At 42.7% G+C, this 14,967-nt stretch overlaps 1 protein-coding gene across 1 annotated transcript in view; it reads right to left on the reverse strand.

Moving 5' to 3' along the window:
- Positions 1 to 620: 620 nt before the first annotated feature.
- Positions 621 to 14,967, reverse strand: part of cmtm6 (CKLF-like MARVEL transmembrane domain containing 6) — a 40,442-nt gene continuing 26,095 nt past the window's right edge. The window contains exons 3-5 of the mRNA XM_076081138.1: positions 5,968 to 6,144; positions 2,462 to 2,560; positions 621 to 2,022 (exon numbers count right to left, since the gene is read on the reverse strand). Coding sequence (XP_075937253.1) covers positions 1,855 to 2,022; positions 2,462 to 2,560; positions 5,968 to 6,144 — 444 coding nt within the window. The 3' untranslated portion in view covers positions 621 to 1,854. The remainder of the gene's footprint in view (positions 2,023 to 2,461; positions 2,561 to 5,967; positions 6,145 to 14,967) is intronic.

Here is a 14,967-nt window from a genome sequence, read left to right on the forward strand (position 1 = left end):
CACCTTCTGAGAAACCAAAAACAAATATTAATGTTTCAAAATCATGACTATAAATCTTGTTATTATGTCACATTGAACATCTCGTGATCTTTACTTGTGCTTCGTTATATAACGGCATAGATCACTTTGTGAACACCAGACTCCGTTGACAGAAACACTCATTTTAACAAGTGGTAAAAAAAACAACACGTTTCAAAATGGACAGAAACCAAATTAAAGTCAACAAAAGCGCTTTAGTTCATCTCTACACTTTTTTATGAAGAGGAAAGACTGACAAACAGCGGTTTGGTGAGTGTTTAAAAAGGACCGTTTTTGTCAACGGAGTCCGGTGTGACGAGAGCCATCGACCGTTTCTGGTTAAACACAAAGATGTTTCACTGTAACATGCTTTTCCATAATGTTGATGACACTTGTAAAAACTTGTGATGTGTTAATTCACTTTGCTTCTATTTTCATCTTTTCATCCTAGTCGAGGGTCAATTAACTCGATTATCGGTGTGTTTTGAGTTTCCTTTAAATTATTTACAAAAACGTCCATTCCACGTCACACCAATAAGAGAAAATTCAAACAACTACATTTTTAAAATTAATTTTAAATAAAATAAAAAAATCAGACGGGATCATTTCTCCATATTTTTTATATTCAGAATGTAATAAAAATGTGACAAACGGCATCATCAATTAAAAACACAAACGTGATTAAGACGATTAAAACCTTGAAAACAAAAAACACAAAAACTGTGATTGTGAAAACAATCCGATAGAAGAATCTCAAAAACAAACATCTCGTCTTTTAGGAATAAACTAAACAGGAAATAAGAAACACGACCCGGTCAGAGATCCATAGGAAGGAATGTGATTGGTCTCTGAAAGCTGTCACTCAACAAATACACGTTTTAAGCTGTTTTTGAGCCGAAACTTGATCCACTTTTAAGACTTCAATGAATCTCTTTCTGCTGGAAATTAAAAAAGTTAGAAAACTTTGAGCTGAACAGCAGAAAAAAAACAAAAACCTCCCCATTGATCGAGATGAGAGAAATTAAAACGTCTCATCTGCTGGTTGTAGTAGAAATAAAAAACAATCTGGAATAAAACGGATTATTGTAACATCAAACATCATAATATAATATAATATAGACTTGTAGTACGTTTTTTCATTTTGGCACAAACTTTAAAATCATCTCGGTCTAAATTTCATGAGGCGTTCAGGGTCCGAACGGAAAAACGTAAATAATATGGTGACAATAAGAAACAGAGATTTCTGGGATTTTTTAAGCCTTTTGGTGTTTTAAGGAAGTTAAATTTTGTGTCACAATAATATTTTGTTACCCGTCAGACGTATTTATACCAAACATTCATTTTGACTGAATTAATCATTTGACACGTAATTTGATTTCTTTTGTTATTAAAATGCGTTTATAAATTTCACGATATATAATAAAAAAAAGCAACACGGATAAAACAATGAATCCATAAATTGATGTGACTCCTTGAGTTGATCAAAACATAAACTTTACAGCAGAATCGTTAGTGGTTCTGTGGTTTTAGTGTCTCTGTTCTTAAAGAATCGCGTATTGTTTCTTTAAGAACAAACAGAACAGCTGCTCTGCCCTGTGATTGGTTCCTGATTGATTGATTACATTGATGACCTCAGCACAGAGCGACGACTATAAACAGGATTTTCTTTTTTTTTTTAAAGGACTCTAAAAATGGCTGCCAGGTCGCTGAGGCTCCGCCTCCTGACGACGCGTTAAAGGGACAGTGCGTAAAAAATAATCTGCGTAACGAACGCACTCGTGTGGATTTTTTTTTTTTTTTTTTTTTTTTTTTTTTTTTTTTTTTTTAGAATCGGACTCAATCGGTCGCGCTGGCCGGCGTGTTGAGTTTCGCCGTCTCCGGCTCGGCCGCCGCGCCGCCGATACTGGACTCAGGCTTCACGTCTCTCTGGAACGGAAACCCGGCGCTCTTCACGAACAAGAAGAGGTCCAAGAAGAACATCAAGGACGCCAAGAAACCAAACACCTGCAGGACGAAACCAGGGTTTAAAAACACATCTAAGAGGAAGTTCAGTATGAAGGAGGAGAGGCAGGAGGGAAGGAGAGGAGAGGGAGGAGGAGGAGGAAAGGAGAGGAAAGAGGAGGTAGAAAAGGAAAGGAGTAGTTAGGAAATTAAAGAGGAAGGTAGGGAAGGAAAGGAGTAGTTAGGAAAGAATAACGTGGAGAAGGAAAGGAGTGGTTAGTAAAGGAAAGAGGGAGGCAGGGAAGAAAAAGAGGAGTTACGGGAAAGGAAATAGGGAGGTAGAAAGGGAAAGGAGGATGTAGGAAAGGCAAGACGGAGGAAAAGAAGAAAAAGGAGGAGGTAGGAAATGAAAGAAGTAGAGGAGGAAAGAAGGAGGTAGTAAAGTAAAGTAGGAGGCAACAAAGAAAAGAAGGAGGTAGGAGAGGTGTGGATGTTTCCTCACCATAGCACTTCTCTCTAAAGTCGTGTCGCTGTTGCTGGAGGTGAAGATGATCGAGGAGAGGAGGAACACCACCGCGATGACGGCGGTGTACACAAAGTCCTGCAGAAGAAGAAGAAGAAGAAGATGATGAAGCTTTGTGGTTACATATATAAGTACATTAACTCAAGTACTTTGATGTAATTGTACTTTACATTAGTATTTTCACTTTTTTGCTACTTTCTACTCCACTACATTTATTTGATATCTTTATTTAATAGTTTCTCTATAGACTCAGATTATTAAAAACTAAATATAATCAACTAATAAATAATGATGTATTATTATAGATTAGACTACCAGCAGTATATAAAGTCATTAAAATAAGCTCCTTCTTTACCAACATTAAAGTAATAACATTACATTTATATAATTTATATATAATATTCTGCATAATGAATACTTTTTACTTTCGGTACTTTAAGTATATTTGATGTTAATACTTTTATACTTTTAGTAGAATACGATTTTGAATGAAGGACTTTTACTTGTAACAGAGTATTTTTTTTACTTGTAACAGAGTATTTCTTTACTGTGGTATTAGTACTTTTACTGAAGTAAAAGATGAGAGTACTTCTTCCAGCTTTGCTGTCCTGTACCTAAACAGATTAAACGTAACGCCGCTTACTGCCTGTAGGGGCAGCATTACACCTCGCCGCGTGTAATCTACCGGAAATATATTGGTAGAAGAAGAACCCCGGAAGTAGCGTCCTGCCTTTACTACTCATCATTTTCTGTTTTGTTGCGTTGATACGGTCTTTTCAAAATAAAGTTCCGTCTTCACAGGAAACTTAGTTAGGTTCAGGAAAAGATCTTCAAATGAGTTAAATAATCACAGAAGTATTTGTACATTTCTATGAGCATATACAGTGGGGGAAAAAAAGTATTTAGTCAGCCACCAATTGTGCAAGTTCTCCCACTTAAAAAGATGAGATGCCTGTAATGTTCATCATAGGTACACTTCAACTATGAGAGACAGAATGAGGGAAAGAATCCAGGAAATCACATTGTAGGATTTTTAATGAATTAATTGGTAAATTCCTCGGTAAAATAAGTATTTGGTCACCTACAAACAAGCAAGATTTCTGGCTCTCACAGACCTGTAACTTCTTCTTTAAGAGGCTCCTCTGTCCTCCACTCGTTACCTGTATTAATGGCAACTGTTTTAACTCGTTATCAGTATAAAAGACACCTGTCCACAACCTCAAACAGTCACACTCCAAACTCCACTATGGCCAAGACCAAAGAGCTGTCAAAGGACACCAGAAACAAAATTGTAGACCTGCACCAGGCTGGGAAGACTGAATCTGCAATAGGTAAGCAGCTTGGTGTGAAGAAATCAACTGTGGGAGCAATTATTAGAAAATGGAAGACATACAAGACCACTGATAGTCTCCCTCGATCTGGGGCTCCACGCAAGATCTCACCCCGTGGGGTCAAAATGATCACAAGAACGGTGAACAAAAATCCCAGAACCACACGGGGGGACCTAGTGAATGACCTGCAGAGAGCTGGGACCAAAGTAACAAAGGCTACCATCAGTAACGCACTACGCCGCCAGGGACTCAAATCCTGCAGTGCCAGACGTGTCCCCCTGCTTAAGCCAGTACATGTCCAGGCCCGTCTGAAGTTTGCTAGAGAGCATTTGGATGATCCAGAAGAGGATTGGGAGAATGTCATATGGTCAGATGAAACCAAAATAGAATTTTGGTAAAAACTCAACTCGTCGTGTTTGGAGGAGAAAGAATGCCGAGTTGCATCCAAAGAACACCATACCTACTGTGAAGCATGGGGGTGGAAACATCATGCTTTGGGGCTGTTTTTCTGCAAGGGGACCAGGACGACTGATCCGTGTAAAGAAAAGAATGAATGGGGCCATGTATCGTGAGATTTTGAGTGGAAACCTCCTTCCATCAGCAAGGGCATTGAAGATGAAACGTGGCTGGGTCTTTCAGCATGACAATGATCCCAAACACACCGCCCGGGCAACGAAGGAGTGGCTTCGTAAGAAGCATTTCAAGGTCCTGGAGTGGCCTAGCCAGTCTCCAGATCTCAACCCCATAGAAAATCTGTGGAGGGAGTTGAAAGTCCGTGTTGCCCAGCGACAGCCCAAAACATCACTGCTCTAGAGGAGATCTGCATGGAGGAATGGGCCAAAATACCAGCAACAGTGTGTGAAAAGCTTGTGAAGACTTACAGAAAACGTTTGACCTCTGTCATTGCCAACAAAGGGTATATAACAAAGTATTGAGATAAACTTTTGTTATTGACCAAATACTTATTTTCCACCATAATTTGCAAATAAATTCTTTAAAAATCCTACAATGTGATTTCCTGGATTCTTTCCCCCCATTCTGTCTCTCATAGTTGAAGTGTACCTATGATGAAAATTACAGGTCTCATCTTTTTAAGTGGGAGAACTTGCACAATTGGTGGCTGACTAAATACGTTTTCCCCACTGTATATACTGTTTTGAATTACACCTTGTTAAATTTGTTTATTTTGATTTTAAAAACAAACTCTGTCATCGCGCACATTTAGCTCTTTGCACCGTCCTGATTATTTATTTTTATATTTTCACACTGTTTGTAGAGCAGCACAACTTGAGACTTTGTTCTTTAGATAGTTTTTAAATCTTATGTGAGAATAAGGACAACAGACTGCAGACACACAGGAAGCAGCTTCCAAAATAAGTCAGGTAGAGCAACAAATCAGATCAGTCGTTTTGTGAACATGGAATGTTATGAACTAATCTCATATAATAATAATAATGAGCTCATCGCTCTGTGTGTTTTAGGTTCCGTCGGCGTGAATGAAGTCGAGTGTTCTCTGTTGAAGCTGCAGCTCAGAGCTGTGAACAGTCACAGTGTCCTTTATTTAAAGTGATCAGAGAACGATGAACACATGATTATAAAGTCTGTTCTGTCCGACCTGAGATCAGCTCCGGTCTAAAACCTGAGACTTACAGATTCATCATGTTTAAAAGTTTCCTCACGGACGTCTCTCTGAATGATCGTGTTCACATTTCACTGAAGCATTCAGTGTTTTATGAATATGAACTAAACTTAAACCATTTGAGTTCTGACTTCACAATATCGTTTGTTTCTTGTAAATAAAGATGTTTTTCTCATGAAATTGTGACTTTAATTCCATAAATTCAAAATGTATTCGCTGAACACGACCCCTGTACTTATAATATTTATTTAAACTCATACATGGTTTTAGTTATTACAGTAAAGACAATTTAGTTGCTACCAAACTAGTGTTATTACGGTAAAGACTGAATTTAGTTGCTCTTAAATTAGAGTTATTACGGTAAAGACGGCCTCAGAGGAGACGGTCATGAAAGATACATACGCACATTTTCTCATGTTTTTATGAATATAAATACATTTAAATCTCCATTAAAGTTATGACTACTTGTAATTATTATTATTAAACTGATACATGGTGATGGAGTGAGGTCTTACCAGCTTGGGCCAGCAGCTGATGCCCACCCGTGTGTTGAGGCTGGTGTAGAGGAGGATGAGGAGTAGCAGAGTGAAGAGGAAGGCCGAGCAGCTCACGAACTCAAAGAAGTAGAGAGCAGAGCAGCTGCTGCAGCTGATCACCATCTCCTCTAGGATGAAGGCCACGAAGGAGAGGAGCTAGTGAGGAGAGGAAACATCAGTTTATGTCTCCTCTAGGATGAAGGAGAGGAGCTAGTGAGGAGAGAGGAAACATCAGTTTATGTCTCCTCTAGGATGAAGGAGAGGAGCTAGTGAGGAGAGGAAACATCAGTTTGTCTCCTCTAGGATGAAGGAGAGGAGCTAGTGAGGAGAGAGGAAACATCAGTTTATGTCTCCTCTAGGATGAAGGAGAGGAGCTAGTGAGGAGAGGAAACATCAGTTTATGTCTCCTCTAGGATGAAGGAGAGGAGCTAGTGAGGAGAGAGGAAACATCAGTTTATATCTCCTCTAGGATGAAGGAGAGGAGCTAGTGAGGAGAGAGGAAACATCAGTTTATGTCTCCTCTAGGATGAAGGAGAGGAGCTAGTGAGGAGAGGAAACATCAGTTTGTCTCCTCTAGGATGAAGGAGAGCTAGTGAGGAGAGAGGAAACATCAGTTTATGTCTCCTCTAGGATGAAGGAGAGGAGCTAGTGAGGAGAGGAAACATCAGTTTATGTCTCCTCTAGGATGAAGGAGAGGAGCTAGTGAGGAGAGGAAACATCAGTTTATGTCTCCTCTAGGATGAAGGAGAGCTAGTGAGGAGAGGAAACATCAGTTTATGTCTCCTCTAGGATGAAGGAGAGCTAGTGAGGAGAGGAAACATCAGTTTATGTCTCCTCTAGGATGAAGGAGAGGAGCTAGTGAGGAGATGAAGGAGAGGAGCTAGTGAGCAGAGAGGAAACATCAGTTTATGTCTCCTCTAGGATGAAGGAGAGGAGCTAGTGAGGAGAGAGGAAACATCAGTTTATATCTCCTCTAGGATGAAGGAGAGGAGCTAGTGAGGAGAGGAAACATCAGTTTGTCTCCTCTAGGATGAAGGAGAGCTAGTGAGGAGAGAGGAAACATCAGTTTATGTCTCCTCTAGGATGAAGGAGAGGAGCTAGTGAGGAGAGGAAACATCAGTTTATGTCTCCTCTAGGATGAAGGAGAGCTAGTGAGGAGAGGAAACATCAGTTTATGTCTCCTCTAGGATGAAGGAGAGCTAGTGAGGAGAGGAAACATCAGTTTATGTCTCCTCTAGGATGAAGGAGAGCTAGTGAGGAGAGGAAACATCAGTTTATGTCTCCTCTAGGATGAAGGAGAGGAGCTAGTGAGGAGATGAAGGAGAGGAGCTAGTGAGGAGAGAGGAAACATCAGTTTATGTCTCCTCTAGGATGAAGGAGAGGAGCTAGTGAGGAGAGAGGAAACATCAGTTTATATCTCCTCTAGGATGAAGGAGAGGAGCTAGTGAGGAGAGAGGAAACATCAGTTTATATCTCCTCTAGGATGAAGGAGAGGAGCTAGTGAGGAGAGGAAACATCAGTTTATGTCTCCTCTAGGATGAAGGAGAGGAGCTAGTGAGGAGAGAGGAAACATCAGTTTATATCTCCTCTAGGATGAAGGAGAGGAGCTAGTGAGGAGAGGAAACATCAGTTTATGTCTCCTCTAGGATGAAGGAGAGGAGCTAGTGAGGAGAGAGGAAACATCAGTTTATATCTCCTCTAGGATGAAGGAGATGAGCTAGTGAGGAGAGGAAACATCAGTTTATGTCTCCTCTAGGATTAAGGAGAGGAGCTAGTGAGGAGAGGAAACATCAGTTTATGTCTCCTCTAGGATGAAGGAGATGAGCTAGTGAGGAGAGGAAACATCAGTTTATATCTCCTCTAGGATGAAGGAGAGGAGCTAGTGAGGAGAGGAAACATCAGTTTATATCTCCTCTAGGATGAAGGAGATGAGCTAGTGAGGAGAGGAAACATCAGTTTATGTCTCCTCTAGGATGAAGGAGAGGAGCTAGTGAGGAGAGGAAACATCAGTTTATGTCTCCTCTAGGATGAAGGAGAGGAGCTAGTGAGGAGAGGAAACATCAGTTTATATCTCCTCTAGGATTAAGGAGAGGAGCTAGTGAGGAGAGGAAACATCAGTTTATATCTCCTCTAGGATGAAGGAGAGGAGCTAGTGAGGAGAGGAAACATCAGTTTATATCTCCTCTAGGATGAAGGAGAGGAGCTAGTGAGGAGAGGAAACATCAGTTTATATCTCCTCTAGGATGAAGGAGATGAGCTAGTGAGGAGAGGAAACATCAGTTTATGTCTCCTCTAGGATGAAGGAGAGGAGCTAGTGAGGAGAGGAAACATCAGTTTATGTCTCCTCTAGGATGAAGGAGAGGAGCTAGTGAGGAGAGGAAACATCAGTTTATATCTCCTCTAGGATGAAGGAGAGGAGCTAGTGAGGAGAGGAAACATCAGTTTATGTCTCCTCTAGGATGAAGGAGAGGAGCTAGTGAGGAGAGGAAACATCAGTTTATGTCTCCTCTAGGATGAAGGAGAGGAGCTAGTGAGGAGAGGAAACATCAGTTTATGTCTCCTCTAGGATGAAGGAGAGGAGCTAGTGAGGAGAGGAAACATCAGTTTATGTCTCCTCTAGGATTAAGGAGAGGAGCTAGTGAGGAGAGGAAACATCAGTTTATGTCTCCTCTAGGATGAAGGAGAGGAGCTAGTGAGGAGAGGAAACATCAGTTTATATCTCCTCTAGGATGAAGGAGAGGAGCTAGTGAGGAGAGGAAACATCAGTTTATGTCTCCTCTAGGATGAAGGAGAGGAGCTAGTGAGGAGAGGAAACATCAGTTTATATCTCCTCTAGGATGAAGGAGAGGAGCTAGTGAGGAGAGGAAACATCAGTTTATGTCTCCTCTAGGATGAAGGAGAGGAGCTAGTGAGGAGAGGAAACATCAGTTTATGTCTCCTCTAGGATGAAGGAGAGGAGCTAGTGAGGAGAGGAAACATCAGTTTATGTCTCCTCTAGGATGAAGGAGAGGAGCTAGTGAGGAGAGGAAACATCAGTTTATGTCTCCTCTAGGATTAAGGAGAGGAGCTAGTGAGGAGAGGAAACATCAGTTTATGTCTCCTCTAGGATGAAGGAGAGGAGCTAGTGAGGAGAGGAAACATCAGTTTATGTCTCCTCTAGGATGAAGGAGAGGAGCTAGTGAGGAGAGGAAACATCAGTTTATGTCTCCTCTAGGATGAAGGAGAGGAGCTAGTGAGGAGAGGAGACATCAGTTTATGTCTCCTCTAGGATGAAGGAGAGGAGCTAGTGAGGAGAGGAAACATCAGTTTATGTCTCCTCTAGGATGAAGGAGAGGAGCTAGTGAGGAGAGGAAACATCAGTTTATATCTCCTCTAGGATGAAGGAGAGGAGGTAGTGAGGAGACAGGAAACATCAGTTTATGTCTCCTCTAGGATGAAGGAGAGGAGCTAGTGAGGAGAGGAAACATCAGTTTATGTCTCCTCTAGGATGAAGGAGAGCTAGTGAGGAGAGAGGAAACATCAGTTTATGTCTCCTCTAGGATGAAGGAGAGGAGCTAGTGAGGAGAGGAAACATCAGTTTATGTCTCCTCTAGGATGAAGGAGAGGAGCTAGTGAGGAGAGGAAACATCAGTTTATGTCTCCTCTAGGATGAAGGAGAGGAGCTAGTGAGGAGAGGAAACATCAGTTTATGTCTCCTCTAGGATGAAGGAGAGGAAACATCAGTTTATGTCTCCTCTAGGATGAAGGAGAGCTAGTGAGGAGAGGAAACATCAGTTTATGTCTCCTCTAGGATGAAGGAGAGGAGCTAGTGAGGAGATGAAGGAGAGGAGCTAGTGAGGAGAGAGGAAACATCAGTTTATGTCTCCTCTAGGATGAAGGAGAGGAGCTAGTGAGGAGAGGAAACATCAGTTTATGTCTCCTCTAGGATGAAGGAGAGGAGCTAGTGAGGAGAGAGGAAACATCAGTTTATATCTCCTCTAGGATGAAGGAGAGGAGCTAGTGAGGAGAGGAAACATCAGTTTATGTCTCCTCTAGGATGAAGGAGAGGAGCTAGTGAGGAGAGAGGAAACATCAGTTTATATCTCCTCTAGGATGAAGGAGATGAGCTAGTGAGGAGAGGAAACATCAGTTTATGTCTCCTCTAGGATGAAGGAGAGGAGCTAGTGAGGAGAGGAAACATCAGTTTATGTCTCCTCTAGGATGAAGGAGAGGAGCTAGTGAGGAGAGGAAACATCAGTTTATGTCTCCTCTAGGATGAAGGAGAGGAGCTAGTGAGGAGAGGAAACATCAGTTTATGTCTCCTCTAGGATGAAGGAGAGGAGCTAGTGAGGTGAGGAAACATCAGTTTATGTCTCTAGGATGAAGGAGAGGAGCTAGTGAGGAGAGAGGAAACATCAGTTTATATCTCCTCTAGGATGAAGGAGAGGAGCTAGTGAGGAGAGGAAACATCAGTTTATGTCTCTAGGATGAAGGAGAGGAGCTAGTGAGGAGAGGAAACATCAGTTTATGTCTCCTCTAGGATGAAGGAGAGGAGCTAGTGAGGAGAGGAAACATCAGTTTATGTCTCCTCTAGGATGAAGGAGAGCTAGTGAGGAGAGGAAACATCAGTTTATGTCTCCTCTAGGATGAAGGAGAGGAGCTAGTGAGGAGATGAAGGAGAGGAGCTAGTGAGCAGAGAGGAAACATCAGTTTATGTCTCCTCTAGGATGAAGGAGAGGAGCTAGTGAGGAGAGAGGAAACATCAGTTTATATCTCCTCTAGGATGAAGGAGAGGAGCTAGTGAGGAGAGGAAACATCAGTTTGTCTCCTCTAGGATGAAGGAGAGCTAGTGAGGAGAGAGGAAACATCAGTTTATGTCTCCTCTAGGATGAAGGAGAGGAGCTAGTGAGGAGAGGAAACATCAGTTTATGTCTCCTCTAGGATGAAGGAGAGCTAGTGAGGAGAGGAAACATCAGTTTATGTCTCCTCTAGGATGAAGGAGAGCTAGTGAGGAGAGGAAACATCAGTTTATGTCTCCTCTAGGATGAAGGAGAGCTAGTGAGGAGAGGAAACATCAGTTTATGTCTCCTCTAGGATGAAGGAGAGGAGCTAGTGAGGAGATGAAGGAGAGGAGCTAGTGAGGAGAGAGGAAACATCAGTTTATGTCTCCTCTAGGATGAAGGAGAGGAGCTAGTGAGGAGAGAGGAAACATCAGTTTATATCTCCTCTAGGATGAAGGAGAGGAGCTAGTGAGGAGAGAGGAAACATCAGTTTATATCTCCTCTAGGATGAAGGAGAGGAGCTAGTGAGGAGAGAGGAAACATCAGTTTATATCTCCTCTAGGATGAAGGAGAGGAGCTAGTGAGGAGAGGAAACATCAGTTTATGTCTCCTCTAGGATGAAGGAGAGGAGCTAGTGAGGAGAGAGGAAACATCAGTTTATATCTCCTCTAGGATGAAGGAGATGAGCTAGTGAGGAGAGGAAACATCAGTTTATGTCTCCTCTAGGATGAAGGAGATGAGCTAGTGAGGAGAGGAAACATCAGTTTATATCTCCTCTAGGATGAAGGAGAGGAGCTAGTGAGGAGAGAGGAAACATCAGTTTATATCTCCTCTAGGATGAAGGAGAGGAGCTAGTGAGGAGAGGAAACATCAGTTTATGTCTCCTCTAGGATGAAGGAGAGGAGCTAGTGAGGAGAGAGGAAACATCAGTTTATATCTCCTCTAGGATGAAGGAGATGAGCTAGTGAGGAGAGGAAACATCAGTTTATGTCTCCTCTAGGATGAAGGAGATGAGCTAGTGAGGAGAGGAAACATCAGTTTATATCTCCTCTAGGATTAAGGAGAGGAGCTAGTGAGGAGAGGAAACATCAGTTTATATCTCCTCTAGGATGAAGGAGATGAGCTAGTGAGGAGAGGAAACATCAGTTTATATCTCCTCTAGGATGAAGGAGAGGAGCTAGTGAGGAGAGGAAACATCAGTTTATGTCTCCTCTAGGATGAAGGAGAGGAGCTAGTGAGGAGAGGAAACATCAGTTTATGTCTCCTCTAGGATGAAGGAGAGGAGCTAGTGAGGAGAGGAAACATCAGTTTATGTCTCCTCTAGGATGAAGGAGAGGAGCTAGTGAGGAGAGGAAACATCAGTTTATGTCTCCTCTAGGATGAAGGAGAGGAGCTAGTGAGGAGAGAGGAAACATCAGTTTATGTCTCCTCTAGGATGAAGGAGAGGAGCTAGTGAGGAGAGGAAACATCAGTTTATGTCTCCTCTAGGATTAAGGAGAGGAGCTAGTGAGGAGAGGAAACATCAGTTTATGTCTCCTCTAGGATTAAGGAGAGGAGCTAGTGAGGAGAGGAAACATCAGTTTATGTCTCCTCTAGGATGAAGGAGAGGAGCTAGTGAGGAGAGGAAACATCAGTTTATGTCTCCTCTAGGATGAAGGAGAGGAGCTAGTGAGGAGAGGAAACATCAGTTTATGTCTCCTCTAGGATGAAGGAGAGGAGCTAGTGAGGAGAGGAGACATCAGTTTATGTCTCCTCTAGGATGAAGGAGAGGAGCTAGTGAGGAGAGGAAACATCAGTTTATGTCTCCTCTAGGATGAAGGAGAGGAGCTAGTGAGGAGAGGAAACATCAGTTTATATCTCCTCTAGGATGAAGGAGAGGAGCTAGTGAGGAGAGGAAACATCAGTTTATGTCTCCTCTAGGATGAAGGAGAGGAGCTAGTGAGGAGAGAGGAAACATCAGTTTATATCTCCTCTAGGATGAAGGAGAGGAGCTAGTGAGGAGAGGAAACATCAGTTTATGTCTCCTCTAGGATGAAGGAGAGCTAGTGAGGAGAGAGGAAACATCAGTTTATGTCTCCTCTAGGATGAAGGAGAGGAGCTAGTGAGGAGAGGAAACATCAGTTTATGTCTCCTCTAGGATGAAGGAGAGGAGCTAGTGAGGAGAGGAAACATCAGTTTATGTCTCCTCTAGGATGAAGGAGAGGAGCTAGTGAGGAGAGGAAACATCAGTTTATGTCTCCTCTAGGATGAAGGAGAGGAAACATCAGTTTATGTCTCCTCTAGGATGAAGGAGAGCTAGTGAGGAGAGGAAACATCAGTTTATGTCTCCTCTAGGATGAAGGAGAGGAGCTAGTGAGGAGAGGAAACATCAGTTTATGTCTCCTCTAGGATGAAGGAGAGGAGCTAGTGAGGAGAGGAAACATCAGTTTATGTCTCCTCTAGGATGAAGGAGAGGAGCTAGTGAGGAGAGGAAACATCAGTTTATGTCTCCTCTAGGATGAAGGAGAGGAGCTAGTGAGGAGAGGAAACATCAGTTTATGTCTCTAGGATGAAGGAGAGGAGCTAGTGAGGAGAGAGGAAACATCAGTTTATATCTCCTCTAGGATGAAGGAGAGGAGCTAGTGAGGAGAGGAAACATCAGTTTATGTCTCTAGGATGAAGGAGAGGAGCTAGTGAGGAGAGGAAACATCAGTTTATGTCTCCTCTAGGATGAAGGAGAGGAGCTAGTGAGGAGAGGAAACATCAGTTTATGTCTCCTCTAGGATGAAGGAGAGGAGCTAGTGAGGAGAGGAAACATCAGTTTATGTCTCCTCTAGGATGAAGGAGAGGAGCTAGTGAGGAGATGAAGGAGAGGAGCTAGTGAGGAGAGAGGAAACATCAGTTTATGTCTCCTCTAGGATGAAGGAGAGGAGCTAGTGAGGAGAGGAAACATCAGTTTATGTCTCCTCTAGGATGAAGGAGAGGAGCTAGTGAGGAGAGGAAACATCAGTTTATGTCTCCTCTAGGATGAAGGAGAGGAGCTAGTGAGGAGAGGAAACATCAGTTTATGTCTCCTCTAGGATGAAGGAGAGGAAACATCAGTTTATGTCTCCTCTAGGATGAAGGAGAGGAGCTAGTGAGGAGAGGAAACATCAGTTTATATCTCCTCTAGGATGAAGGAGAGGAGCTAGTGAGGAGAGGAAACATCAGTTTATATCTCCTCTAGGATGAAGGAGAGCTAGTGAGGAGAGGAAACATCAGTTTATGTCTCCTCTAGGATGAAGGAGAGGAGCTAGTGAGGAGAGGAAACATCAGTTTATGTCTCCTCTAGGATGAAGGAGAGGAGCTAGTGAGGAGATGAAGGAGAGGAGCTAGTGAGGAGAGAGGAAACATCAGTTTATGTCTCCTCTAGGATGAAGGAGAGGAGCTAGTGAGGAGAGGAAACATCAGTTTATGTCTTCTCTAGGATGAAGGAGAGGAGCTAGTGAGGAGAGGAAACATCAGTTTATGTCTTCTCTAGGATGAAGGAGAGGAGCTAGTGAGGAGAGGAAACATCAGTTTATGTCTTCTCTAGGATGAAGGAGAGGAGCTAGTGAGCAGAGAGGAAACATCAGTTTATATCTCCTCTAGGATGAAGGAGAGGAGCTAGTGAGGAGAGGAAACATCAGTTTATGTCTCCTCTAGGATGAAGGAGAGGAGCTAGTGAGCAGAGAGGAAACATCAGTTTATGTCTCCTCTAGGATGAAGGAGAGGAGCTAGTGAGGAGAGGAAACATCAGTTTATGTCTCCTCTAGGATGAAGGAGAGGAGCTAGTGAGGAGATGAAGGAGAGGAGCTAGTGAGGAGAGAGGAAACATCAGTTTATGTCTCCTCTAGGATGAAGGAGAGGAGCTAGTGAGGAGAGGAAACATCAGTTTATGTCTCCTCTAGGATGAAGGAGAGGAGCTAGTGAGGAGAGAGGAAACATCAGTTTATATCTCCTCTAGGATGAAGGAGAGGAGCTAGTGAGGAGAGGAAACATCAGTTTATGTCTCCTCTAGGATGAAGGAGAGGAGCTAGTGAGCAGAGAGGAAACATCAGTTTATGTCTCCTCTAGGATGAAGGAGAGGAGCTAGTGAGGAGAGGAAACATCAGTTTATGTCTCCTCTAGGATGAAGGAGAGGAGCTAGTGAGCAGAGAGGAAACATCAGTTTATGTCTCCTCTAGGATGAAGGAGAGGAGCTAGTGAGGAGAGGAAACAT

Source organism: Anarhichas minor, unplaced genomic scaffold (genome assembly GCF_050575085.1).
Source record: "Anarhichas minor isolate MPS153535 unplaced genomic scaffold, ASM5057508v1 ptg000079l, whole genome shotgun sequence".
Lineage (NCBI taxonomy): Eukaryota > Metazoa > Chordata > Actinopteri > Perciformes > Anarhichadidae > Anarhichas > Anarhichas minor.